The sequence below is a fragment of the Carcharodon carcharias genome, chromosome 14 (assembly GCF_017639515.1).
Source record: "Carcharodon carcharias isolate sCarCar2 chromosome 14, sCarCar2.pri, whole genome shotgun sequence".
In the NCBI taxonomy this organism is placed as follows: Eukaryota; Metazoa; Chordata; class Chondrichthyes; order Lamniformes; family Lamnidae; genus Carcharodon; species Carcharodon carcharias.
In genome coordinates this window covers 102,605,307-102,630,577 of record NC_054480.1, presented here as the reverse complement: position 1 = coordinate 102,630,577, position 25,271 = coordinate 102,605,307, and the positions used below count along the sequence as shown (strand labels likewise).

General features: G+C 40.3%; 1 protein-coding gene across 4 annotated transcripts in view; it reads right to left on the bottom strand.

Annotated features, from left to right (window-relative positions):
* Positions 1–1,718: 1,718 nt before the first annotated feature.
* Positions 1,719–25,271, bottom strand: part of sirt6 (sirtuin 6) — a 53,600-nt gene continuing 30,047 nt past the window's right edge. For 2 of the 4 annotated variants that reach the window (XM_041204764.1, XM_041204768.1), the window contains 5 exons: positions 16,564–16,623; positions 14,892–14,987; positions 8,860–8,940; positions 6,044–6,167; positions 1,719–3,040 (listed from right to left, as the gene is read on the bottom strand). In XM_041204764.1, the coding sequence (XP_041060698.1) occupies positions 2,687–3,040; positions 6,044–6,167; positions 8,860–8,940; positions 14,892–14,987; positions 16,564–16,623 (715 nt within the window). In that variant the 3' untranslated portion in view covers positions 1,719–2,686. The remainder of the gene's footprint in view (positions 3,041–6,043; positions 6,168–8,859; positions 8,941–14,891; positions 14,988–16,563; positions 16,624–25,271) is intronic. The other 2 variants (XM_041204765.1, XM_041204767.1) reach the window with 2 other exon arrangements.

The following is a 25,271-nucleotide window of genomic DNA, read 5'->3' as shown; positions in this document are numbered from 1 at the left end:
CCCGTCCACAAAAAGCATAGCAAATCCAACAGCACCAATTACTGCCACATCAATCCACTCCCAATCATCAGAAAAGTAATGGGAGGTGTTGTTGACAGTGCTATGAAGTGGCACTTATACAGCAATATCCTGCTTACTGATGCTCAACTGGGTTCTGCTAGGCCCACTCAGCTCCTGACCTCATTACAGCCTTGGTCCAAATATGGACAAAAGAGCTGAACTCTAGAGGTGAGATGAGAGTGACTGTCCTTGACATCAAGGCAGCATTTGAATGAGTGTGGCATCAGGGAGCCCTATTGAAACTGAAATCAATGGGAATCTGGGGGAAAACTTTCCACTGGTTGGAGTCATACCTAACCCAAAGGAAGACCTTGTTGCAGGTCAATTATCTTAGTCCCAGGACATACTGCAGGAGTTCCTCAGCATAGTGTCCTAAGCCCAACCATCTTCAACTGCTTCGTCAATGACTTTTCTTCCATCAAAGGTCAGAAGTGAGGATGTTCGCTGATGATCACACAATATTCAGTACCAATTGAAACTCCTGATACTGAAGCAGTCCTTGTCCATATGCAGCAGGAGCTGGACAATTTTCAAGCTCGAGCTTGATAAATGGCAAGCAACATACACACAAGTGCCAGGCAATGACCATCTCCAGCAAGAGAGAATCGAACTGTCTCCCCATTACAGTCAATGGCATTACCATCACCGAATTCTCCACCACCAACAACCGGGGAGGTGGTGGCATAGTGGTATTGTCACTGGACTAGTAGTTCAGAGGCATTGCTCTGGGGACCTGGGTTCAAATCCAACCATTGCAGATAGTGAAATTTGAATTCAATAAAAATCTGGAATTAAAAGCCTGATGATGACCATTGTTGTAAAAATACATCTGGTTCGCTAATCCCTTTCAGGGAAGGAAAGCTGCTTTCCTTACTTGGTCTGTCCTACATGTGACTCCAGACCCACAGCAATGAGGTTGACTCTTAACTGCCCTCTGAACGAGAGCAATTAGGGATGGGCAATAAATGCTGGCCTAGCCAGCGATGCCCACATCCCATGAAAGAATAAAGTTTTAAAGAACTGCAGCTTTGCAGTGTGCTCTCAAGAGAAAAATTGACTTGTATTTGACAGCACCCTTCATGACTTCAGGATTTCTGAAAGCACTTTACAGCCAATTTAAGTACTTTAAGAGTAGTCATTGTTGTAATGTGGAAAACGTGGCAGTGAGTTTGTGCATTGCAAGCTCCCACAACCAACAATGTGATAATGACCAGATATTCTGTAGTTTTAATAAAATTGGATGAAGGGTAAATATTGGCCAGGAGACCAGAGGGATCTCTCATGCTCTTCTTCGATGTACGGGATCTTTTATGGGATCTTTTGAGAGGTTTCGTTTGGCAACTCTTCTGAAAGATGGAATCTCTGGTAGTAAAAACCTCCCCCAGTACTGGAATGGGAGCATCAGGCTGGATTACGTGCTCAAGTCTCTCTCGAGTGGAACTTGAACGCACAGTCTCTGATTTGGGACTATAGCGCGGCCATCGGCATAAAGGTGATACCAAGGGTTCTAGTACCATTTGGAATTCAGGGTTTTTCTATCACGTACAAAAACAGTATTTGCATCAATTCAATATAATTCAAGTTAACTGACAGAAGACTATTGGATTAGGTTTGCTCATTTGTACTGTAATTGCTGAAGTACGCTTATCACCCGATGCTTTAGTGTTGGAGTATTCAATGTTTATTTGGTTTCACATTCATTGTTTGTTATGTTTTGTCTGCATAATAATCAGCGCACTTCAATGTCTGAAATCCTTTTTGAGACACTGACATCATTAGCTGCTACATAAATGGAAGAACAGTAACGCTATTCATCACTCAGAACAAATTAACTGCTAGCAAATAAATTTACCAACAAAAGTTACAGCTGCCTGTGGAGACATTAAACTTAAGCCTGAGGGAGAATCTCATTATGTAAAGCATTGTGCCCAAATTTCAAATGCCGGAATAATCTTCAAATAATAAGCAAAAAAAAAAAAATTTCATCGAGGACATGACCAAGCTGCCTTAATCTTACTTTGACAAGTGGCTGAATAGGCTATACATTGGAAATTAAAAGGGGCATCAAGCCTCCAGTAGAGCTTAATTTTCATGTGACTCATCTGAAAGAGCAAAATCCTACTGGTGCTAACATTTCAAATTCACAACACTCCAATGTTGATATCTGTGCTGCACTATACCGTAGCCGTAAGTTGCACGAAGTTTGAAAAACTAAGCAGCAAAACAAAGATCATTTTTCTTATTTATAGAAAAAATTATCAAACTTTTGCCTGAAAAATTCCAAAGACACCAAGTACAACGATCCTTGACATTTCATGAACTCCAGGGGGCAAGGCCTGCTTTTTAAGTCTACATAAACTACACTAGTTAATGCTCAAATATTCCTACTGTTCCCTTTAATGCACTTCAGAATGGAGATTTCCAGTGCTGCTTTCTTTTGAGCTACAATTAAACAGGACCCTCTTACTTAGGGTTCAACTTATTCTTCCTCTTAAAACTTACGGAGAGCCACAGCCAGGTTTGTTGTATTTAGCACAGAATTTAAAATAGTTAAATATAAAGTTACAATTAAACATTTATATTTGTAGAAAAAATGTCCCAAATTATTGTAGAAAGAGTTGCTGTTTCACACCATGACAGACTCCAGTTTGACACGCTTACTCTCAAAGGTGTTACAATCCACCTCTTGGCAATCTTGCTTAAAGGAGCCATTAGCCTTCGAAGAGGCTGGCACCAGTGATTCTGATGCACTTGTCCCTTCTTCCTCAGTGTCTCTACTTTGCCTGCTGACTTTGTTATTTGGTTTACTGTCGAGGTCTGTTTTGATGGGAAGTAGTATGCCCATTTCTGGTTTAATTGCTTCTGCTGTTTCCACCACCTGTGGTCCTTCCCATTTAGGGATTTCAATGCCAAGGTGCTTCATTAGTTTGGCCACAACTTCATCAACGTAACCAAATATCCGCAGATCTGAATGTCTGTCCTGGGAACACAAGGGGAAAGCAATTTAAAGTATCATACACAGGGCACAGATTGGTGAAGTGGGATAACCAAAGTGCTTTTATGGAGTATCACTCAAGATCAAATATTGTAATAATTCCCACATACTAGGCAATAGAGCTATCGTAACCTCACTTTGGCACACTGGCTGAACAACTGAGTGCCGGAATTTAAAGGGGTCACCAAGTGCCTAAGAAATAATATTTTTCAGCTGATTATGTGGTTCTGAACAGAGCAAAACTGTGCTAAATCAGATTTCAAAATCATCCCACCCCACACCCCCCAACTCAGTTACATGTACAGCATTAAAACATAGAATCTTATAAACAACCATTTGGCCTATTATGCCTGTTCTTTGATTAACTATCCAATTAATCCCACTCCCCAGCTCTTCTCCCATAGTCGTGCCCAATTTTCCTTTTCAAGTATTCACTGGATGCCCTTTAGAAGGTTGCAACTGAATTTGCTTCCACTGCCCTTTCAGTAAACTTTACATTTATGACAAGTTTAAGAAACTGAACAACAAAATAATGCTTTTAGTTAATTATAGAAAAAAAGTATCTAATGTGTGAATGAAAAATTCCAAACATGGGAAGTACAAATGATTCTCGATATTACATGAATTCTAGGGACCAAGACAATCTTTGCTGCTTAAATCTATATAAAAACTGTCATGCCTGGTTTAAATTGTACACTACTGAAGTGACATAATTACAGTTTTGACAAATGAATCAGATAACAAAGGTGTTGTATCAATTTATATACCCAGTTGGTACTAAATACAGGAAGGTCTATTGCTGTAACCAGGATACCAATCCTCAGTTTATTGGTATAGACACTTGTTGATGTTAGGTGAATGCAATCAACATCCAACTAACCTGAACTAATTTGACTGGCATCAGGGAGGACTTTTCTAAAGAATACCAAAGCACGTAACTCAAAATACAAATATGTACGAGAAAAGACAGACTTGCATGTATATAGCACCTTTCATGATTTCAGGGCATCACAATATGCTTTATAGCTAATAAAGGACTTTGAAGTGTAGTCACTGCTGTTAATGTAGGAAACATGGCAGCCAATTTACACACTGCAAGGTTGCACAAACAGCAATGAGATAATGATTAGGTAATTTTTAAAAAATCATTCATAGGATGCAAGTGTCAGTGGGAAAGCCAGTATTTATTGAAAATTCCTAATTGTTCTTGAGGTGGTAGTGAGTCACCTTCTTGCATACAACTGACTGTCTTGCTAAGCCATTGCAGAGGGCAGTTAAGGCTCAGTCAAATTGCTGAGAGTCTGCAGTCAAACACAGGCCAGACCTGGAGAGGATGAGAGATTTCTTTCCCTAAAGGATATTAGTGAACCAGATCAGTTTTTTTGATAATCCGGTATAATCATGGTCAACATTACTAATACTAGCTTTTTATTCCAAATTTTATTTAATTGAATTTAAATTTCCCAGATTCTGTGGTGGAATTTGAACTCATGTCTCTGGTTCATTAATCCAGGCCTCTGGATTACTAGTCCAGTAACAGAAGTACTATGTTACCCATACTCCATCTTTATAAGCGATGCTGGCTGAGGGATAAATAGTGGCAGGACATCTTTGAATGGTTTTACAAAATGCAGTAGAGGAAAAGTTGCCCAGATCTTTGTAGAATCATCCCAGCCTATGCAGTTGCTAGTGGTAACGAATTCCTGGTTTCCTCGAGAGCTTGGTTAGAAAATTCACACGGTGACAGAAAGTGAAGGCTAAACAAACAAGTTATCATGCCCAGAGCTGACAGCTTCTGACGGACACTACAGATGCTGAATATTGCCATAATCTATTAACAAATAGATTTTTTGTAGTTATGTTTGAACTCTGATTTGGGGGACATAATTACTTTTTAGAGGGTAAGGGCCAGAATGGAGAGAGATGACAGAGAGGGAATCTGCTGTTCAATGTAATACCACCACCCACTTAAAAAACTCTTTAAATAAACAACTAAATTTTCGTTCTGTCCCCTAGGCCCAACCATCTTCAGCCTGTTCATCACTGACCTTCTCTTCAATACAAGATCAGCGTTCAGTGCCATTCGCAACTCCTCTGATACTGAAATAGTCTGTGCCCACATGCAGCAGGACTGATAAGTGGTAAGTAGCATTTGTGTCACATAAGTCCTAGGCAATGGTCAACTCCAACAAGAACGAATCTAACCATTCCCTTCTTGACATTCAAAGGCATTATCATTGCTGAATCTGCCACTATCAACATTCTGGGGGAGGTTACCATTAACCAAAAACTTACCTGGATCAGCCAAATTAAAAATACTGTGCCTACAAGTGCAGGTCATAGGCTAGGCACTTGGTGGCAAATAAACCATCTCCTAACTTGCAAAGCCTTCCTCTGCTCAAAAAGGCACAAGTTAGGAATGCAAAGGAACACTCTCCACTTGCCTGGATGAGTGCAGCTCCAATGACACTCAAGAAGCTTGACACCATCCAATGGCAGCCCATTCAGCACCTTCAACATTCAACCCCTCCACCACGGCTGCCATATGCACCATCCAAAAGTTACACTGAAGCACCTCGCTAGAACCTTTTCAACTACATTACAAAATATGCATCTACCCCATCAATTTGTTAGAGTGTTAGTTTGGTTACTCAATTTCCCTGTTATTTGCATGCATATAAAAGCAATACAGTTTTAAAAAAAACATCTTCAGGGTTTGTGTGAGAAATGTTTATTGGCCATCTTTATTTGCCCTGAACACAACTGAGAGGTGTGCTACTCTACTTCAGTCAGCAGTCAAGAGTAAGGCACCTTGATGTGGGCAAGAATGCAGGTTTCCAACCTCAACTTTATGTGAACATTAGAGAACCAGCTGGGTTTTACAACAGATAGCTTTTTATTTCCAGATTTCTTTTAAAAACTAAATTCATATTCCAAACCTGCCATAATGAGAGTTGAACTCTCTTTCCCTGGATTATTTGTACCTACCAGCTTTGTGGTCTGAAGGTTAACTATAACCAACTTTCCTCCCCTCTTTTTTGTATTGAATGGCAGATTGCTGCTTGGTTTGATCTGAAGAGAACTCCCCAACGTAATGGCAAGGTCGGACTTCCTGTAGCAGGGATGCAGGGAGCAGGGAGGGAAGGAAACAGAGTAAAAGTCTGCAGAGACATTGTTTTTCAGCTGAGGACCTGGAAATTTGGAATTAACTAGTTGATAACACATGACATTGCTCAGACTGAAATATCACAATTCAAAAAATATTGAACATACTAAATATAATTCACCACCTTCTAATTATTTCTTTTTGGTTTCTTAATTTCACTTGTAACCAACTTTTTATTTAACTGGTACTTAATTTAACTCTCCTCTGCATTCTTTTACAATTGCTTTAAAATATACCTATGAAATTTCTCAATTTATGCAGATAATTCTAATTAGATGTGTTTAGCCTGTGGCAGCATAAATTGTGATTATGTTTGCGAGTTTCTTTCTTAAAGCAATAAAGGAGTGGAGAGCAACATGTAGTGAACACATGGGCTAAACAGGGATGTGGGGGGAGAGAGGATTGATCAGGGAAGTTCAAGGCTGGAGCGGGGAGTGGCACACTAACAAGAAACCCAGAATAGAGGGTAGAAAGAATACAGGAAGCTGTTCATACAGAAAGCAAAAACATTAGCTAGTTGTCTAAATGCTGTTTGTGGGATTGTGCTGTGCACAAAACAAGTGCTGTGTTTGCCTATGATACACTTAAAAAGTAATTCACTGACTGTGAAGCAACTTGGGATCATTCTGGTTTTAATCATGGAGCACTAATTAAATGCAAGTCTTTCTGTCTGTAAGTCAAGGGTAGGGTGTCGGGAGCAGAAAGCAGCCAGGTCTGGGCTAAGACCAGAGGAGAACAGTGAAGTATGGAACTTGAGGCTGCAGAAAGGCAACTGGAAAGTTCAGGTTGCTAGCACTTTGTATACCGGTAGTTCCATTGCTCATAGGTATTACAGATTGGCTAAAAGCAAAATACTGCGGATGCTGGAAATCTGAAACAAAAACAAAAAGTGCTGGAAAAACTCAGCAGGTCTGACAGCATCTGCGGAGTGGTTGTGGGTTTGGAAGGTGCTGTCTAAAAGAGCCTCTTTTTTTTGTTTTCCTGCCAAAATAAACGATTTCACATTTTTCCACTTTATACTCCATTTGACAGATCATGTGGGCAAGTGTGGAATCGTTCATTTTGGCATGAAGAATAAAAAAAGCTTATTATTTAAATGGTGAGAGGTTGAGGAGCTCTGAGATTCAGAGGGATCTGGGTGTACTAATGCGTGAATCACAAAAGGTTAGTATGCAGGTACAAGTAATTAGGAAAGTTAATAGAATTTATCATTTATTTTGAGGGGAATTGATTACAAAAGTAGGAAGGTTATGCTTCATTTGTACAGGGTAGTGGCGAGACCGCATCTGGATTACTGTGTACAGTACTTGTCTCCTTATTTAAAGAAAGATGTAAATGTGTTAGACGCAGTTACAGAAGGTTTACTAGACTAATACCAGCATAGGTTAGGCTTGTATCCACTGGAAAGTAGAAGAGTAGGAGGCGACTTAATTGAAACCTTTAAGATCCCAAGGGGTCTTGACACGGTGGACGAGGAGAGGATTCTTCCTCTTGTGGAAGAATCTAGAACAAGAGGTCACTGTTTAAAAATAAGGGGTTGCTCATTTAAGACAAAGATGAGGAGAAATTCTCTCTCTGAGGGTTGAGTGTCTTTGGAGCTCTCTTCCTCAAAAGTCGGTGGATGCAGGATCTTTGAATATTTTTAAGGTAGAGCTGGATAAGATTCTTGGGGTAGGCAGGAATGTGGGGTTGAAATTACTTTCAGATCAGCCACGATCTTAATGAATAGCGGAGCAGGCTTGAGGGACTGAGTGGCCTACTGCTGCTCCTAATTCGTATGTTCATATTCTGAAAGAGGAAAGGCAGCCAGAGCATTTTGCCTGAGATCAGGATTGCTCCCAAGGCTTGGTGTAATGAATGAGGCCCTGCTTCATTCATTACACCAAGATGGAAAAAGACGATTTTTTTTTCAGAACTGGAATATTCCTTGGTGCTTATGGAGCAAAATTTTGTTTCAAGATCTAAGGCAGGTAGATGAGGAAAGGTAAAGACAACTATCTTGAAAATGTAATTGGTGAAATTGGTGATGTACCAAGAGAAAGGATTTGTGCCATGTAACCAGTGTATGATAAAAGTATTAAATGACTAAGTAGAAAGAAAACAGAAACTTAAACATGTGACCAAAGAGAAAGAGGAAAATTGATCAATAGCTGAACCTGCATGGCACAAGTGGTTGACTCTGCTGAAATAGCCTATCACATCAGTTGTTTCATTACCAGTATCACAGGGCAACTAGCATTGGGCAATAAGTGCCTGCAATAAAAATATAAAATTGTTTCAAAACGGCCAGCAATAAGAACCTAGTGATATAGTAGCTGTAGTACCAAAGAACAAAATGTGTACTGGGCGCAAACCTTGTGAACAACACATATTCCCAATCTTAATAATCTAACACCTCGAAGCTCAAACTGATGTCTCAAAAGTTGTCTAGAGTTCAGTAATGGGACGAGGAAATTTGCAAGTACATTTGTGAGGCATTGTACCTATGTTTAACCAATCAGGAGTCATCAAAATAATTGCCCTACTAAAAATTAGGACCATTCTTTTTAAAATTAGTAAACAAAAGAAAATGGAAGTTATAAAATTACAAAATTATGTTTTGCCAGTTTCTGCCACTATTAATCAGTTTCAGACATACCTACAGGCTTCATCTGCCAAACTGAGGTCCCGCTCAGGTAAAGAATCTTCCCAGTCCAAAATGGTATCTCGTAACTTTCCTCTGGAAACAAAATTTAAAACAGTCAATGTCTGCAGCATCCTAAACAATTCTTCCTCCAGAAACACGCTGACCTTTCTAACACTGCTAATCAAGAAACACACACAGACCGTGATATCTTTAATGCGAACTGACAGGAGTCATGAGCTAAATGACCAATGACAGCAGTAAGTACATCCTGTTCAATTATGATTGAAGCACTACTGATTCTCATCCTGCACACAGGCATTATGTTTAATGTTAAGATTGCATACACAAGAACAGATGTTATAACTATGGTATAAAGTCAATGCTACTATATGTTTTTAATGTATTTTTTAAAATTTCGAAATAAATATAAATGACATGTTCATAAATAAGAATTATTGTGATGTCTCGAGGTGTTAGATTATTAAGATTGGGAATATGTGTTGTTCACAAGGTTTGCGCCCAGTACACATTTTGTTCTTTGGTACTACAGCTACTATATCACTAGGTTCTTATTGCTGGCCGTTTTGAAACAATTTTATATTTTTATTGCAGGCACTTATTGCCCAATGCTAGTTGCCCTGTGATACTGGTAATGAAACAACTGATGTGATAGGCTATTTCAGCAGAGTCAACCACTTGTGCCATGCAGGTTCAGCTATTGAATTTTATAACTTCCATTTTCTTTTGTTTACTAATTTTAAAAAGAATGGTCCTAATTTTTAGTAGGGCAATTATTTTGATGACTCCTGATTGGTTAAACATAGGTACAATGCCTCACAAATGTACTTGCAAATTTCCTCGTCCCATTACTGAACTCTAGACAACTTTTGAGACATCAGTCAATGCACCATTGTATGCACACTTGAGAAACTGAATAACTCTTGTGTATTCTACAAGGATAGAACAGTGCTATATTACTGATTACACTGGTTCAAACACATGCAGCTGCAAGGTTCTGAAAGATTGCTCCAATAGGGGGCAGTTTTCCAGGGTCTGGAAGGATTTCCACTATCACACGTTAACTCAGCAATATCATCTCTGCTCTGAGCTTGGGAAATTGAGACATGCTAGAGGACGGTAAACATGGGTAGCTCCTGACCCAAGGTGAAAAATGTCAATTTGATGCCTTGGGCTTGTAGACACAGCAGAGACAGAATTAGAGTAACTGATGTCAGATATAATAATTTTCATAACGTTATTGTAGAATACAGTAATAGTAAGGTCTGTGTCTATGGGGGTGTGTTTGTGTATGTGTGCGCGTGCATACGCACATGACTTAATTAAAGTAAAGGCAGCTGGTCTGAAGGCTTTGAAGATATGCTAGGTTTAAAATATTAAGTTGGTAAACATGGGTGAAGTTTTAGAACGTAAGGTGTAAAGGGAACATTTGCATTTAGAGAGTGAAATGTTACACCCAGCCAGGAGAAATTAAGAAAGTGTGTTTATTTTTCCCAAATATTACTGGTGAAATTTGTACTTTGATGCTTATTATTGGAGAAGTACAAGTCCAAAGACAGTGAAACAATGGGAGTTTGCATTCAAAGGGGAAAATATGTACAAAGGAGAGAAGGCTGTGTGTAAGGGCAAGGATTCTAAGATCGAACAGAAGTGTGAAAAGCCTCCAGAATCTAAGCTTCAAACTGCTGCCTACAAGGAACTGAGGCTGACAAAAACTCACTTTGAATTTGACTGTTCAGGGTATTGTGTGTTACTTTGCCTGGGTCTTTTAAAATCTATGTGTCACTGTTGCCTTAACGGAGGTGTAACTGGGGTTTAGATTAATTATGGGATTTAGAAGTTATCATAGTAATAACTTGTATATCTATGGAGTTTAACGTAGATAAGTGTGAGGTTATCCATTTTGGTCAGAAGAATAAAAAGGCAACTTATTACTTAACTTGAGAGAAACTTCAGAATACTTCAGTGCAGAGGATCTGGGTGTCCTCATGCATGAATTGCTGAAAGCTAGTATGCAGGTACAGCAGGCAATAAGGAAGGCAAATAAAATTTTGGCATTTATTGCTCCAAGAATAGAGTATAAAAATAGGGAAGTGTTGTTGCAACTGTACAAGGCATTGGTGAGGCCGCACCTAGAGTACAGTGCACCATTTTGGTCCCCTTACTTAAGGAAGGATGTAGTTGCATTGGAGGCAGTTCAGAGGAGGTTCACTAGATTGATTCCAGAGATGCGGGTCTTGTCTTATGAGGGGAGATTGAACAGTTTAGGCCTATACTCCCTAGAGTTTAGAAGGATGAGAGGCGATCTAATTGAGGTACATAAGATGCTAAAGGGGATAGACAAAGTAGACGTGGAGTGGATGTTTCCCCTTGTGGGGCATTCTAGAAGGAGAGGCCATAGTTTTAGGCGAAGGGGTGATAGATTTAAATCAGAGATGAGGAGGAATTACTTTTCTCAAAGGGTCGTGAATCTGTGGAATTCATTACCTCAGAGTGCAGGGGATGCTGGGACGCTGAATAAATTTGAGGAGATAGACAGGTTTTTAATTAGTAATGGGTTGAAAGGTTACAGGGAGAGGGCGGGAAATTGGAGTTGAGGCCAAAATGAGATCAGCCATGATCATATTGAATGGCGGGGCAGGCTCGAGGGGGCTGAATTGCCTACTCCTGCTCCTGGTTCTTATGTATGTGCTTAAAATCATTTCTTCTATTAATAAAGGTTTAATTAAGATTGTAAGAAACCTATAAGACCAGGTGGCCTTCTTTTACTGAATTCAAAGCCCGCATCTTGAACTAAATACAAATTGCAATTAGTTGTGGCAGCTGCTTCAAGTTTTCTTCTGGGATTTGGACAGCTTGGCACTTACTGTCTGCCTGCCATAACACTGATCAGAGTATTCATGATAAATAAAGGTACGGAAATGTGTTCAAGTAGAACTAGTGGGCCACCTGCACAAAAAGGGGAAGCAGAGATAAAGTTGAATGTTTAGAAGCTTTTCTTTTTCCCAGTGGGTGTGGAACAAGATTCTGGAGAAGATAGTGATGACTGATTCTAGCCCTTGAATAAGACTTTAGATGGAAACTACCAAACAAGGTCATCACACTGGAAGAGTAAATCATTCCTGGATAATGAAGAGTGAATAGGGGGCTTCTTGCCTGATTACCTCTTGGAGAGGGTTTCTTGACAGAGGACACCTGAATCAATTAAATTTTCTGCAATTTTTTCCTCACATAAGATAAGGGAACAAGATGGTCAGCGCAGGCTGGGGGTGATACAGTCAGCCTATGAATGAGATTGAGCCTGATGAACCTCGCTCATCTTAGCTGTGCAAAACTGAGATTATGATAGCACCATGAACCTATTCCTACTCCCTGGCCAAAAATGTGACTGATGCAGCCCCTTAAAGCTCCTCAGATTAGAGTGTAACAACTTCCTTATGAAGCAAAAATGATTCAGGAGATCTGAAGGGATACTCTGGAATAGGTTTTATGAATACTTGACCTAACTATATTCTCCTTTATGTTTAACTTTAACCGAGTCAAACATACTCTAACAATGGTTGGAGGCATGATCTGGAATTCCAAACTGATAGCAGAATCTCTCAGCCATTTCGAAGGCTGGGGTACTGAAACACCAGCCCTGCTGTCTAGCATCCATCAGTGTCAAAGCGTATTTTAAAATTCCCCTTAATGAACTTCATATGGTCAAAGCTAAGTGTTTGTAGAGTTCTCAGTATACGTTATGTGTGGGCATCAGCCTTCAGCTTCTCACTATGCACACTCTGATAACTGGGCCCAAAGTTATAAGGCAGGCATTTTACAATTAATTGTATGGGTCAAGGCTGTCATGATGGAGCAAAACCCTCAGCTCCCTGAATATGTGGCCAGCAATTTTTCTGCAATAAATTACCTCATCCCCAATTCTCCTTTCAACTGTCTTTGTTTCCATTCATCCTATCAGCACTATGGCACAATCACTAAGATCATACGATTCTGACACTGACTGAAAACCAGGAAACACAACAGGGAGTTTATATTGCTCTCAATTTAATATGTGGTTAAAATAAAATATAACAAACTTTGCAATTAATTCTAATCATAAATAATCTTCCAGCTCAACAAGCCGGCTGTGTAACAATGTGATATGAATTATTTTACACCAAGCTGCTTCAAGTCTCTTATTCACTTTCTCCCCATAGGAAGAATATGGCTCATGTCATGCAAGCAACTTGATTATCTGGAGTCAGGCAAGAAGCCGGAGCAGAAAAACAGTCCACAGAAGTCTGAATTTTTAATTTTCCAGCCAAATCAGAGAATGTAAGAAATGCTGACAAGCCTAGGTAGGAGCATATATATCAAAAAATATAAACAGATATATTAAAAATATATATATACACAAACAATAAGCCTGCACAAACATTATATGTACCCAAGCGCACACAAGTATATATGTGTGCGTGTGTGTGTGTGTGTGTGTGTGTATATGTATATATCTTTTGCATTATCAGTTGTGTTGGAGAGTTGCTGGTCCCAGGAACTTAGCAAGGGGGCTTGCAGCTCTTCGCTTGCTGGTTTTGAATAATAAAAGATAAAAATAAAACTCAGCCGTAGGCAGTGAGGCTTTTGGAAAACAGGCAGGCTGAAAAGGTAGTTTGCTTTATTATAGAGATAGCTGCGACAGCTTTGAGCTTTTTTTGCTGAGATAAGGTGGTTAGAAATGCTAGCAAAATGTTGGAAACCATCTTTTAAATCAAGATAGATGACCCAAATGATGTGGGAATGTGTGGAGAATTCTTTATTTTGTATTTCTTTGCGAAGTTGTAGGAATCGAATTGACAAAGTCTGATCATTCTGTAACATCACCTTGCTGTGAAATAAAGCAGCTTATCAATTTGTATCTGACCTTCTCTCAACAAGGATTTGCTCAGTTCATTTTGAGGAGATTGAAGAGACATGTGTGAAAGACACAGATGAGCTGTGCTGGATACAATAGCATTGTTGTGCCCATGACCACATTATCTTATAGATAGATACAGGACACTGCAATTTAATTCCCATAAAAGATGCTTACATCACTTGGTGCTCACACCCCAACTTAGGAGATGCAACAGACCTACAGAAAGTACAATGGGCAGACCTACTTTTATAACTGAGTGATGGAGCAAAACCTACAACTCCCTTAATATGTGGCCAGCAATTTTTCTGCAATAAATTACCTACTCCCCAGTTCTCCCTTCAATTGTCTTTATTTCCATTCATCCCTAATATCACTACGGCATGATCACTAAAATCATACATTTCTTATGCATTCAAATGGGAAATGTCTGTCCTAAATAGAATTTCAATCTTTGAATGCCTTTGTCAGAAATCAATGTCAAAAGCAGCTTGGTATCAGGTATAGGGTTCGTAATCCTACACATCATTCAGAAACTCCTGCCACATGTACAGATGTCAGATGAGACCAGGACTAAGTTTGGCTGTAATAAAAACAGAAAATGCTGGAAAAACTCAGCAGGTTGGGCAGCATCTGTGGAGAGGGTAACAGTTAATGTCTCGAGTCCATGTGACTTTTCTTCGTAGGACGCAAAACGTCAACTTGTTTCTCTCTCCACTCATGCTGTCAGACCCGCTGAGTTTTTCCAGCATTTCCTGTTTCTATTTCAGATTTCCAGCATCTACAGAATATCTAAGCTTGGCTGTGACGCTCTCTATGGTTGATTAACCAGCCAATATTCACCATTTATAGCCTAATGCACAAAGTTTGCCCTTTTAGATGCATTACTGGAGAGTGGACAATGTCTTTGGAACTCTACACCAACAAGACCAACTTGTCTTCAGGTGGGTGCAAAAAAATAGAGGGATTGATATCACCAACCAATGTTAGATACATTCAACACTTGCAATGAAATGAAGTCAGATTAAGCAGACATGAAAGGTGTCCTGGAGTGTAAATATTCCAAAATACATCACAATTATTCAATGTTTGGAGATAACGTGTGCAATAGAACATGACCAGGATCCGATACCTGCATGCTCGAAGGCCTCGTGCCTTTTTAACGTCACATAATTGGCCAGTCATTTTCAACCCCATCGTTCCAACTACTGTGTCTCGAACATACTGCCTGCAGTAGAGAAGAACCAATGGATTACCAAGCCAGCTTACGGTAAAAGTTAACACAAAAATCACACGCACTGCACTCTAGGTCACTCGAGTTAAAGGGCTCTGCACTCTTCATTTCCATTTCCATCCAGCAGTCAATCAGCTAGCAAAATGATAACTCATAAGGCCCATCGAACATGTCAAGCCAGTTACTCTTCTAATTAATGAAACCTGGGACAAAAGGGTTAAATTATGAGGACAGGCCTCATAAACTATGGTCATATTTCCTTTACTATAGAAGATTAATGGGTGATCAAAATGGAGTTTCTAAAGGATTTGATAATGAGAGAGAAAATATTTTTGGTGGGGAAACACAAAACAAGGGGATATACCTTTAAAATTAGAGCTTGGCCATTCAAGAGTGATGTCAGGAAGCACTTCCTCACACAAAGTAGAAGAATTCTGGAACTGGCAATCCCAGAAAGCTCTTAAGGCTGAAAACTGATGGACAGATTTTTGGTAGGTAGGAGTATTCAGTATGAAAGGGATATGGAACCAAGGCAAATAAAATGGAGTTAAGATACAGATTGGCTGTGATTTAACTGAATTGTTGAACAGGCTATAGGCCCAAATCACCTACTCCTGTTCCAAGGCTCTTCCTATGTAAATGTAGCCAACAGTGATTGATCTTCAGGTTTCCTGTGGTTTTTAGCCAGCTCAACACGGATAAGCAACAGTTCTCCTCTAAACAGTGGGTGCTAGTTATATCATGGGAATTAACTAACTGGAGTAAACAGTGTTTACGTGCAGTGCACAGGTGCGTATAGTTTCTAGCTCACATGGATACAGAAACCAACAGAAAGTGAAAATATAAGATGCTGAGTTACTAAGGAGACACACCAGTGTTAAAGCGCAGTGGATGCATGGGCTGAATGAATGCCCCCAGCATGTGTGCCAATTAACTAACTTCACTGTAGCTAAAGTTACTAAGCTGTTTGGTCACTTACAGAAATATATAAAAATAAATTCAACTTGCATTAACTTGCTTCATGTTTGTACTTCACAGCCAACATTTCTGCCAAAGTAAAATGAAAACACAAAGACAGAGCAACATGGAATATACAAAGATAAGGTATCCCATCTATTTGTTGGCCTCAGGCCTAGCAATAATAGTTGCAAGGTGGTGAGATACTAGTCAGCAGCCATGAATATATGGCAGCGTAGGCTCAACATCTAATGTATTCAACTTTTAATTAACATCCTCTAAGCTTTAAACCACACAATGTTTCACCAACTTTTCCCTTTCAAAATAAAGCTATTAGACACATCAGCAGGCTGTCCAATGGCAATTACAAATTGATAATGATTACATTTGATCTTCTCAGAAACTTAGATATTTCAACAGTTCATTAAAATGAATCTTAAATAAGACACTGGAGTCTGACCAATTGACTGAATTTCTGACAAAGGCATTATGCAGTGATGGGGGTGGTGATACACAGGTCCTTGTGAGTGAATTGAGTTCTATCCAGCCGTTACTGCGGCATCAGAAATATTAAACCCAGGGACGCGGGGTTACAGAAATGGAGAGAACTTACTTGCCACATTTGGTGCATTCTTCCACAAACATGTTGCCATGGAGTTCTGACAGCTTGTCTCTGTGGAGAGAAAACCCAATGAAACATAAAAACCCACCCGTAGCCAGTATATTTATACAGCATTTACAACTCGAACAGGCCATTCGGCCCAACTGATCCGTGTCAATGCTTAGGCTCCACAAGAGTGTCATCCCACCCCTACTTCATCTAACTCCATCAGCAGTTCCTTTCTTCCCTCATATGGTATCTTGCTTCCCCTTAAATGCATCTATATTATTTTCTCCTCAACCAAGCCATGTGTCGCTAGTTCTACATTTAACCACTCTGGTTAAGAAGTGTCTCCTGAATTCCTCATTGGATTTATTCGTGACCATCTTATATTTATGACCTTTAGTTTTGGACTGTCCTACAAGTGAAAACAGGGCTTTTTTCCAAACAATACTGCTATTGGAAAAGAGTGGAGTGAGGCTAGGAATTGAAGTAGCAGAATTCTCATTTGCTGAGTTTCATTAGGGGTTGGCATATGGTCAGAGGTGGAAGTGGAACACACTTCAGGGTACAGTCACAGGTCAAGGCCTGGACTGCCTAAGATTCGGGTACAAATATTTTAATGCCATTTTTAAATGATCCTCTTAAAAGAAGTTGCAACCAGAAGCTCTCCTTAGTGGACTGGCAAGCCTCTGCTGTAGATTCAGGGGTTTCACAACATGGCAGACACCTTAGGCGTAACCCTAGGAACATCAGCCAAGCATTAGTCCAAGTAATTATCAGCAGGTGCCTGACATCTTGTTTGCAAAAGTAAACTCCTTCGTTGCTTTCGTCAATATTATAAGGCAGTTGCAGAAATTATAGGATTTTCTTCTCCCTTCCTAGAAGGTTTGGATTGCAAGGGATTTCACTCATATTTGGCTATTTTATGATGTCAGTAACTGTTACCGGCATGACATAAAAATTTAAGCTGCATTGAGAGGCTATTTGGAATAAACATCGCCAATGGTAGTGTCACGATCCTTGGAAGGTCTTCTCTGTCTGTTGATGTGTAGAGGGAGGAAGGAGAAAAAAAGGCAAGGATGGGTTTAATAGTGATTATCTCAAACCCTAGAATAAAGATGCAACCATAGAAAAATTAATTATATCCATTAAATAGTACTCATCAGAGTCTTTATACAAATATTGAAGTAGCAGCTGCAACAGTTTAAATTTACAATGTAATAATGTTGCAAAGAAAGACTTTCACTTAGCACCTCTCAGAAATAGCTCAAAACATTTCACATAGTAGTTAAATATGGCAACCAATTTATTCACAAAATCCCACAAATAGTGAAGGGATTAATGACCAGTCAGTCTCTGGGTCTAATTAGTGTACTGGAGGAATATCAGCAAGTACACTTAAGAGCTGCCTTCCATTCTTTGTAGTGTGCCCTGGAACTTTTGCCTTTTACAAGAACCAAATGAGTAATTGCACGATGATACTTACCGACATGCTAAAACTCGAGTATGCCATGATTCTTGACACTTTATCCCATATTATAAAATTTCCATGTCCACCTTAAGATTAATATTGTCTTATTTAACCTGTCACACTGTAATTACACTCTCCATCAGTGTTGGCACAGTCGCAAATTATAATTATAGTGGGACAAGTTTACCTGACCAGTCTGCTTTTACTGTGGTCATGGGCATTTATAGTGACAATAAAGTTTAAAAAATGCTTAAAGGGGGACTGAATTATATTTGCTATTCTAGTTCAACTGTCGCCAGCCCTCCAACTCTTCATGTGAGGAATATACTGAGGCTTCACCACATGTGCAAAAGGAATCAACCAGCATCTTTCGAAACATACTGATATCATGCCCAGCCAAATGCATGTTGTATTCATAACTTTAAACATGGCCTGAGCTTGTATGGAAGCTTCTGGAACTGATTTTATTTATTTAAGCATTTCTTTGTGGAATTCTGTCAATGTTCGAAGTTTACTCCAAAACACAGAGCTAATGGACTTCTAGACTCTACGGCTCCAGGTTTGCAACATTACAAAGGAAAGCTGACGAGACCAGTTATCCACTTTCTACTGTATATCAATGGCTGTTGACCATGTGACTGAAACTGGTTCTTGGATACTAAAATCCTTTCATCCTAAAACTCAGAAGAGACCTGGGACAGTGTGCAGGATAACACCAACAAGACAACAGTTTCAGAAAAAGGCTGTGCCATCTTTGTCTTTTAAGAATAGAGTGCTAGAAAGGCTTTTAAAAAGCCTCCCAGCCTGATTTCAAATCTCTGAGTTCACCTTTGAGAAAACCTTTCCTCCTGATACAACACTCACAAGTGCCTGACTTCACGACCTGCTGAATATTCTTCTCATCGAAGGAATCCTGCAGAAACTCCATATCTGACCCCAGTTACCTGAACTTATTTTAACAACAATTTAAGCGTGAGGAAAATCTTCAGTCTCCATTGGACTTGCAAAGACACATGAACTGTTAACTATTATTTTGGTTTAATACTTGTAGAAGTGCACTATCTTCTTTAACTATATCTTTCTGGAATGTGTGGTGTGTGACTGACATCATGCTTAGATTTTTCGGGAGAGTATGTTTTTTTAAAAATTCATTCACAGGATGTGGGCTTCGCTGGCTGAGCCAGCATTTATTGCCCATCCCTAGTTGCCCTTGAGAAAGTAGTGGTGAGTTGCCTTCTTGAACTGCTGCAGTCCATGTGGTGTAGATACACCCACAGTACTGTTAGGAAGGGAGTTCCAGGATTTTGACCCAGAGACAATGAAGGAACTGTGAAGTCAGGATGGTGAGTGACTTGGAGGGGAGCTTCCAGGTGCTGGTATTCCCATTTATCTGCTGCCCTTGTCCTTCTAGGTAGTAGTGGTCATGGGTTTGGAAGGTGCTGTTGAAGGAGCCTTGGTGAATTCTGGCAGTGCATCTTGTAAATGGTACACACTGCTGCTACTGTGCGTCGGTGGTGGAGGAAGTGAATGTGAATGTGGTGCCAATCAAGCGGGCTGCTTTGTCCTGGACCGTGTCAAGCTTCTTGAGTGTTGTGGGAGCTACACTCATCCAGGCATGTGGGGAATATTCCATCACACTACTGACTTATGCCTTGTAGATGGTGGACAGGCCTTGGGGAGTCAGGAGGTGAATTACCCGTCGCACAATTCCTAGCGTCTGACCTGCTCTTGTAGCCACAGTATTTATATGGCTAGTCCAGTTCAGTTTCTGGTCAACGGTAACCCCCAGGATGTTGATGGTGGGGGATTCAGTGATGATAATGCCATTGAACATCAAGAGGTGATGGCTGGATTCTCTCTTATTGGAGATGGTCATTGCTTGACGCTTGTGTAGTGCGAATGTTACTTTCCAATTGTCAGCCCAAGTCTGGATATTGTCCGGATCATGCTGCATTTGGACATGGACTGCTTCAATATCTGAGGAATCGCGAATGGTGCTGAACATTGTGCAATCATTAGCAAACATCCTCACTCCTGACTTTATGATGGAAGGAAGGTCATTGATGAAGCAGCTGAAGATGGTTTGGCTGAGGACACTACCCTGAGGAACTCCTGCAGAGATGCCCTGGAGCTGAGATGACTGACCTCCAACAACCACAACCATCTCCCTTTGTGCTAAGTATGTCTCCCATTGTTTAAACCCACAAAAGTCTGCTGCTGGTACCTATAAATTGACCACACATTAACAGGGGTTTAGAAACACACATCAACCTTTTCAAAAAATAAAACACACTTATAAAGACAGAAGGGAAGGGAATTCAGGCTTTCAGTTTTTCTCTCCTCCCCTTTCCTTAATACTGATTAAATACAAAAAGATGAGCCCTATGGCAGTGCATTCAGATCACAGTGCATGCATGCATTAATGTTTGACCTGGCACCTGTGAAAACAGGTCAGCGAAAACAGTTGGAAAACACACAACTGGCCCAGCAAGTCTGAATAGGAATAGGTTAGTATTTCAGATCAAGATCCTTTGTGGCGCGGACACACTAGCTGCTGAAATATGATTTTGCAGAGCAATAAAATGCACTAGTTCCTTAGTTTAAAACCAATATACTTAACCCACAATCATTCCACAAATGATCCTTGACCTAAAAATTGGTTATTGTTGACTGCTTTTCTAAAAAATATGTACAGATTTTCACGAACCTCAAATGATATTTCAGAAGACCCTTTCTCTTTCACGTTCTTGCAAATCACTTGCTTCTCCAATTCCCTTCTCTATATTGCGTCATGTTACATTTTCTATTTAAACAGAAATTAATGCCTGGTATCCTTTTTCCCTGCCCTCACTTGGCTCTGTGAATAAATGCATTGCATGTTGTGATGCTGAGGCAAAAAGACCAGGGATGTGCTGAATAAGACAATTAGAGAAGGTTGCTAAGATTTTTTCCCATTCTTTCATGGCATGAGGTCACTGCTAGCAAAGCCAACATTTATGGCCCATCCTAATTTTCATCAAGATGGTTGTTGTGAGCTGCCTTCTTGAACTGCCGCAGTGTGTGGTGGAGATACACCCACAGTGCTTTAGGTCAGGAAGGGAGTTCCAGTTTGTAATCCAGTGACAGTGGAGGAACAGTGATATAGTTCCAAGTCAGGATGGTACATGGCTTGGGAGGGCAACTTGCTGGTGGTGCTGTTCCCATGCATCTGCTGCCCTTGTCCTTCTAGGTGGTAGAGGTTGCAGGTTTAGAAGGTGCTTTTGAAGGCGTCTTGGTGAGTTGCTGCAGTGCATCTTGTGGACGGTACAAACTACTGCCACTGTGCACAGGTGGTGGATGGGATGACGATCAAGTGAGCTACTTCATGCTGGATGGTGTTGACCTTCTTGAGTGCTGCTGGTGCTGCACCCATCCAGGCAAATGGGGAATATTCCATCACACTCCTGACTTGTGCCTTGTAGATGGTGGACAGCTTTGGGGAATCAGGAGGCGAGTTACTCACTGCATGATTCCTAGTCTCTGACCTGCTTTTGTAGTCACAGTATTTATATGGCTATTTCAGTTCAGTTTCAGGTAACCGCCAGGATTTTGATCACAGAGGATTCAGCAATGGTAATGCCAATAATGTCAAGGGGAGATTGCTAGATTCTCTCTGTTGGAGATAATCATTGCCTGCCACTTGCTTGGTATGAATGTCACTTGCCATTTATAAACTCAAGACTCAATGTTGTCCAGGACCTGCTGTGGGCACCGGCTGCTTCAGCATCTGCAAAGTTGCGAATGATACTGAATACTGCAATCATCTGCGATCATCCTCACTTCTGATCTTAAGTTGGAGGGAAGATCACTGATGAAGCAGCTGAAGATGCTTAGGCCTTGTAAACTACCCTGAGGAACTCCTGCAGCAATATCCAGGGGCTAATATGATTGGCCTTAAACAACGATAACCATCTTTCTTTGTGCTATGTATAACTTAAGTCAATAGAGAGACCACCACCATCACCTCTCCATATTCCCATTGATTTCAATTTTTCCGTCACTGAATATATTTAAGGCAGTGATAGACAGGATTTTGGGGTCTCAGGAAATCAAGGGATATAGGGAACATGGGGGCAAGTGAGTTGCAGCCAAAGATCAGTCATGATCGCATTGAATGGCACAGCATATTTGATGGGCTGCATGGTCTACTCCTGCTTAGTGCTGCACAAGATAGAGGGTGTCCTCAGTTTGAAGACTCTCTCCACAAAGACTACGTGGTGGTCACTCATATCAATACTGTCATGGATAGATGCACCTATGACAGGCAGATTGGTGAAAAGATATCAAGTATGTTTCTCATCCTTGATGGTTCTTTTAACATTTGCTGCAGGCCCTGTCTGCCAGATTTGCCCTTCAGGACTTGGCCAGCTAGGTCAATAGTGATGTAACTAAACCACGCTTGGTATAGGAAGTTGAAGTCTCTCACCTAGAATACAATCTGTGCCTTTTCTACCCTCAAAGCTTCTTCCAAGTGGTGTTCAACATGGAGGAGCATTGACTTATCAGCTGAGGGTTGGCGTTAGGTGGTAATCAACATGAGAGCTCCTTGTTCATGTATGACCTGATACCATGAGGCTTCATCAATTTGAAGTCAAGGTCTAGGGCTCGCTGGGTCACTTCCTCTCAGCTGTAAACTACTGTGCCATCTCTGGTCGGTTTGTCCTGGCAGTGGGACAGCACCTAACCAGGGTTGGTGATGGTTAAGTCTGGTACATTGGCTGTTAAGGTATGATTTGGTGAGTATAACTATCAGGCTGTAGCTTGACCAATCTGTGGGACAGCTCTCCCAGTTCTGGTATTAATCTCTAGGTGTTAGTGAGGAGGACTTTGCACATCGAACATGGCATGGTGTGCCTTTGTCATTTCCTAAGCCTAAGTCGATGCTGAATGGTTTGTCCGGTGTTAAACTTATTTGACCTTTTCTGCAGTGGTTTGACACAATTGAGTGTCTTGCTAGGTCATTTCAAAGAATACATGGCTGTAGGCCAGATTGGATAAGGAAGGCAGATTTCCTGTCCTGAAGAGAATTACTTCGGGCACTTGGAGGGCCAGTCTTGTTTTATCATTATGCTACTGCTCCGTTCAAGGTGCAAAAATTGGCTCCTGCATCTATCTACATGTCTAAGGAAGGGAGAAAAAAAACAGCTAAGCACCCTTCATTTTCTGAGGACCTTCTGCTAATAGTGTGCACAGATTGGGGCAGGTGAAGAGAGGGAAAGGTTGTGTTTGCAATGCACCCCCAAGTCCATTATGAACCTACCAAAACTCACTGTGGAACTATACCGCTGCAGAAGTCACTGGTTTCAGGAAAAGAAAGGTATGGGAAGGGCAGGAAAGAGAGATAAATAAAAAGCATAAACAATATTCAAATTAACCAGTTATCAACAAAACACTTGATCCCTCTGGAAACATCTATTCAATACTGAATTATATAGATTAATCAGCTTGATCACCTCTTGTTTTTTTAAAAGGTACTGTATTTTAACTTAGTTTTCCAGTCAGGGGAATGTGTAGCATGAATAATGTGGACTGACGTTTAAGATGCATAGCACATAATGAGCAATAAAAAAAGTCCCCTTTGCACCTATTCTACATTACAATTATAGAAAAAACGTGGAAATTTAGTAAGTAGAGGTTGCTTTATGCCCCCTTTCAAAATAACTCACTTTTTTAAATTGGCAATTTTTCATTCAAGTTTCTGCGTTAATATTTTCGTAGCTCAGGAAGGGGCAGTTTTCTTCAATGAGAAATATGCTTTCAAAGCTAATTTTCTGCCTGAAAATATAACAGCTTATTGTTTCTTTCATCCAGGGGAGATGGTGGGGTAGTGGTAATGTCACTGGACAGGCTAATGCTCCAGGGACACGGGTTCAAACCCCACAATCCCCACAGGCTGGTGGAATTTCATTTCAATTAATAGCATTAGGAACGGAAAGCTATTCAATACTGAATTATATAGATTAATCAGCTTGATCACCTCTTGTTTTTTTAAAAGGTACTGTATTTTAACTTAGTTTTCCAGTCAGGGGAATGTGTAGCATGAATAATGTGGACTGATGTTTAAGATGCATAGCACATAATGAGCAATAAAAAAAGTCCCCTTTGCACCTATTCTACATTACAATTATAGAAAAAACGTGGAAATTTAGTAAGTAGAGGTTGCTTTATGCCCCCTTTCAAAATAACTCACTTTTTTAAATTGGCAATTTTTCATTCAAGTTTCTGCATTAATATTTTCGTAGCTCAGGAAGGGGCAGTTTTCTTCAATGAGAAATATGCTTTCAAAGCTAATTTTCTGCCTGAAAATATAACAGCTTATTGTTTCTTTCATCCAGGGGAGATGGTGGGGTAGTGGTAATGTCACTGGACAGGCTAATGCTCCAGGGACACGGGTTCAAACCCCACAAACCCCACAGGCTGGTGGAATTTCATTTCAATTAATAGCATTAGGAACGGAAAGCTAGTCTAAGTAATGGTGACATTGATAGTTGTAAAAACCCATCAGTTTCACTAATAATACCTGTCTCTCACTTCACCTGCCCCAATCTGTGCACACTTATAGCAGAAGGTCCTCAGAAAATGATGGGAGCTTAGCCGTTCTTTTAGAGAAGGAAATCTGCTGTCCTTACCTGGCCAGATTCTGATAAAAGCAAAATACTGTGGATGCTGGAAATCTGAAGCAAAAACAGAAAATGCTGGAAAAACTCAGGTCCAACAGCACCTGTGGAGAGAAAAACAGAGTTAATGTTTCGAGTCTGTATGACTCTTCTTCAGAGCTGAAGAGAAGCAAAAATGTGATAAAATTTATACTGTTTAAGGGAGGTGGAACAGGTGAAGCTGGATAGAAGGCCAGTGATAGGTGGAAGCAAAGGAGAGATCGACAAAAATCTCATGAACAAAAGGACAAAGCAGATGTTAATGGTAGTGGTAAGGGCTAAAGGAGGTGCTGATAGTGGCATTAAGGTGAGAAAGCAGAATGTGATAATAGCAGGACAAGGGTAAGCACCCTTAAAAGGGCAACAGGAACAAGTGACAGATGGCCCTTGTGGGAGTGGGGTAGGGGAGAGGGGCAATGGTGGGGGAAAAAGATCGAAAATAGGTTAAAAGGTGGGGATAAAACAATGAATAAATGAAAAAAAATGAATATTAAAAAAGGGGGTAAAAAAGGGGTGAGGCCAGAGGAGACAGTTCATGGTTTGAAGTTGTT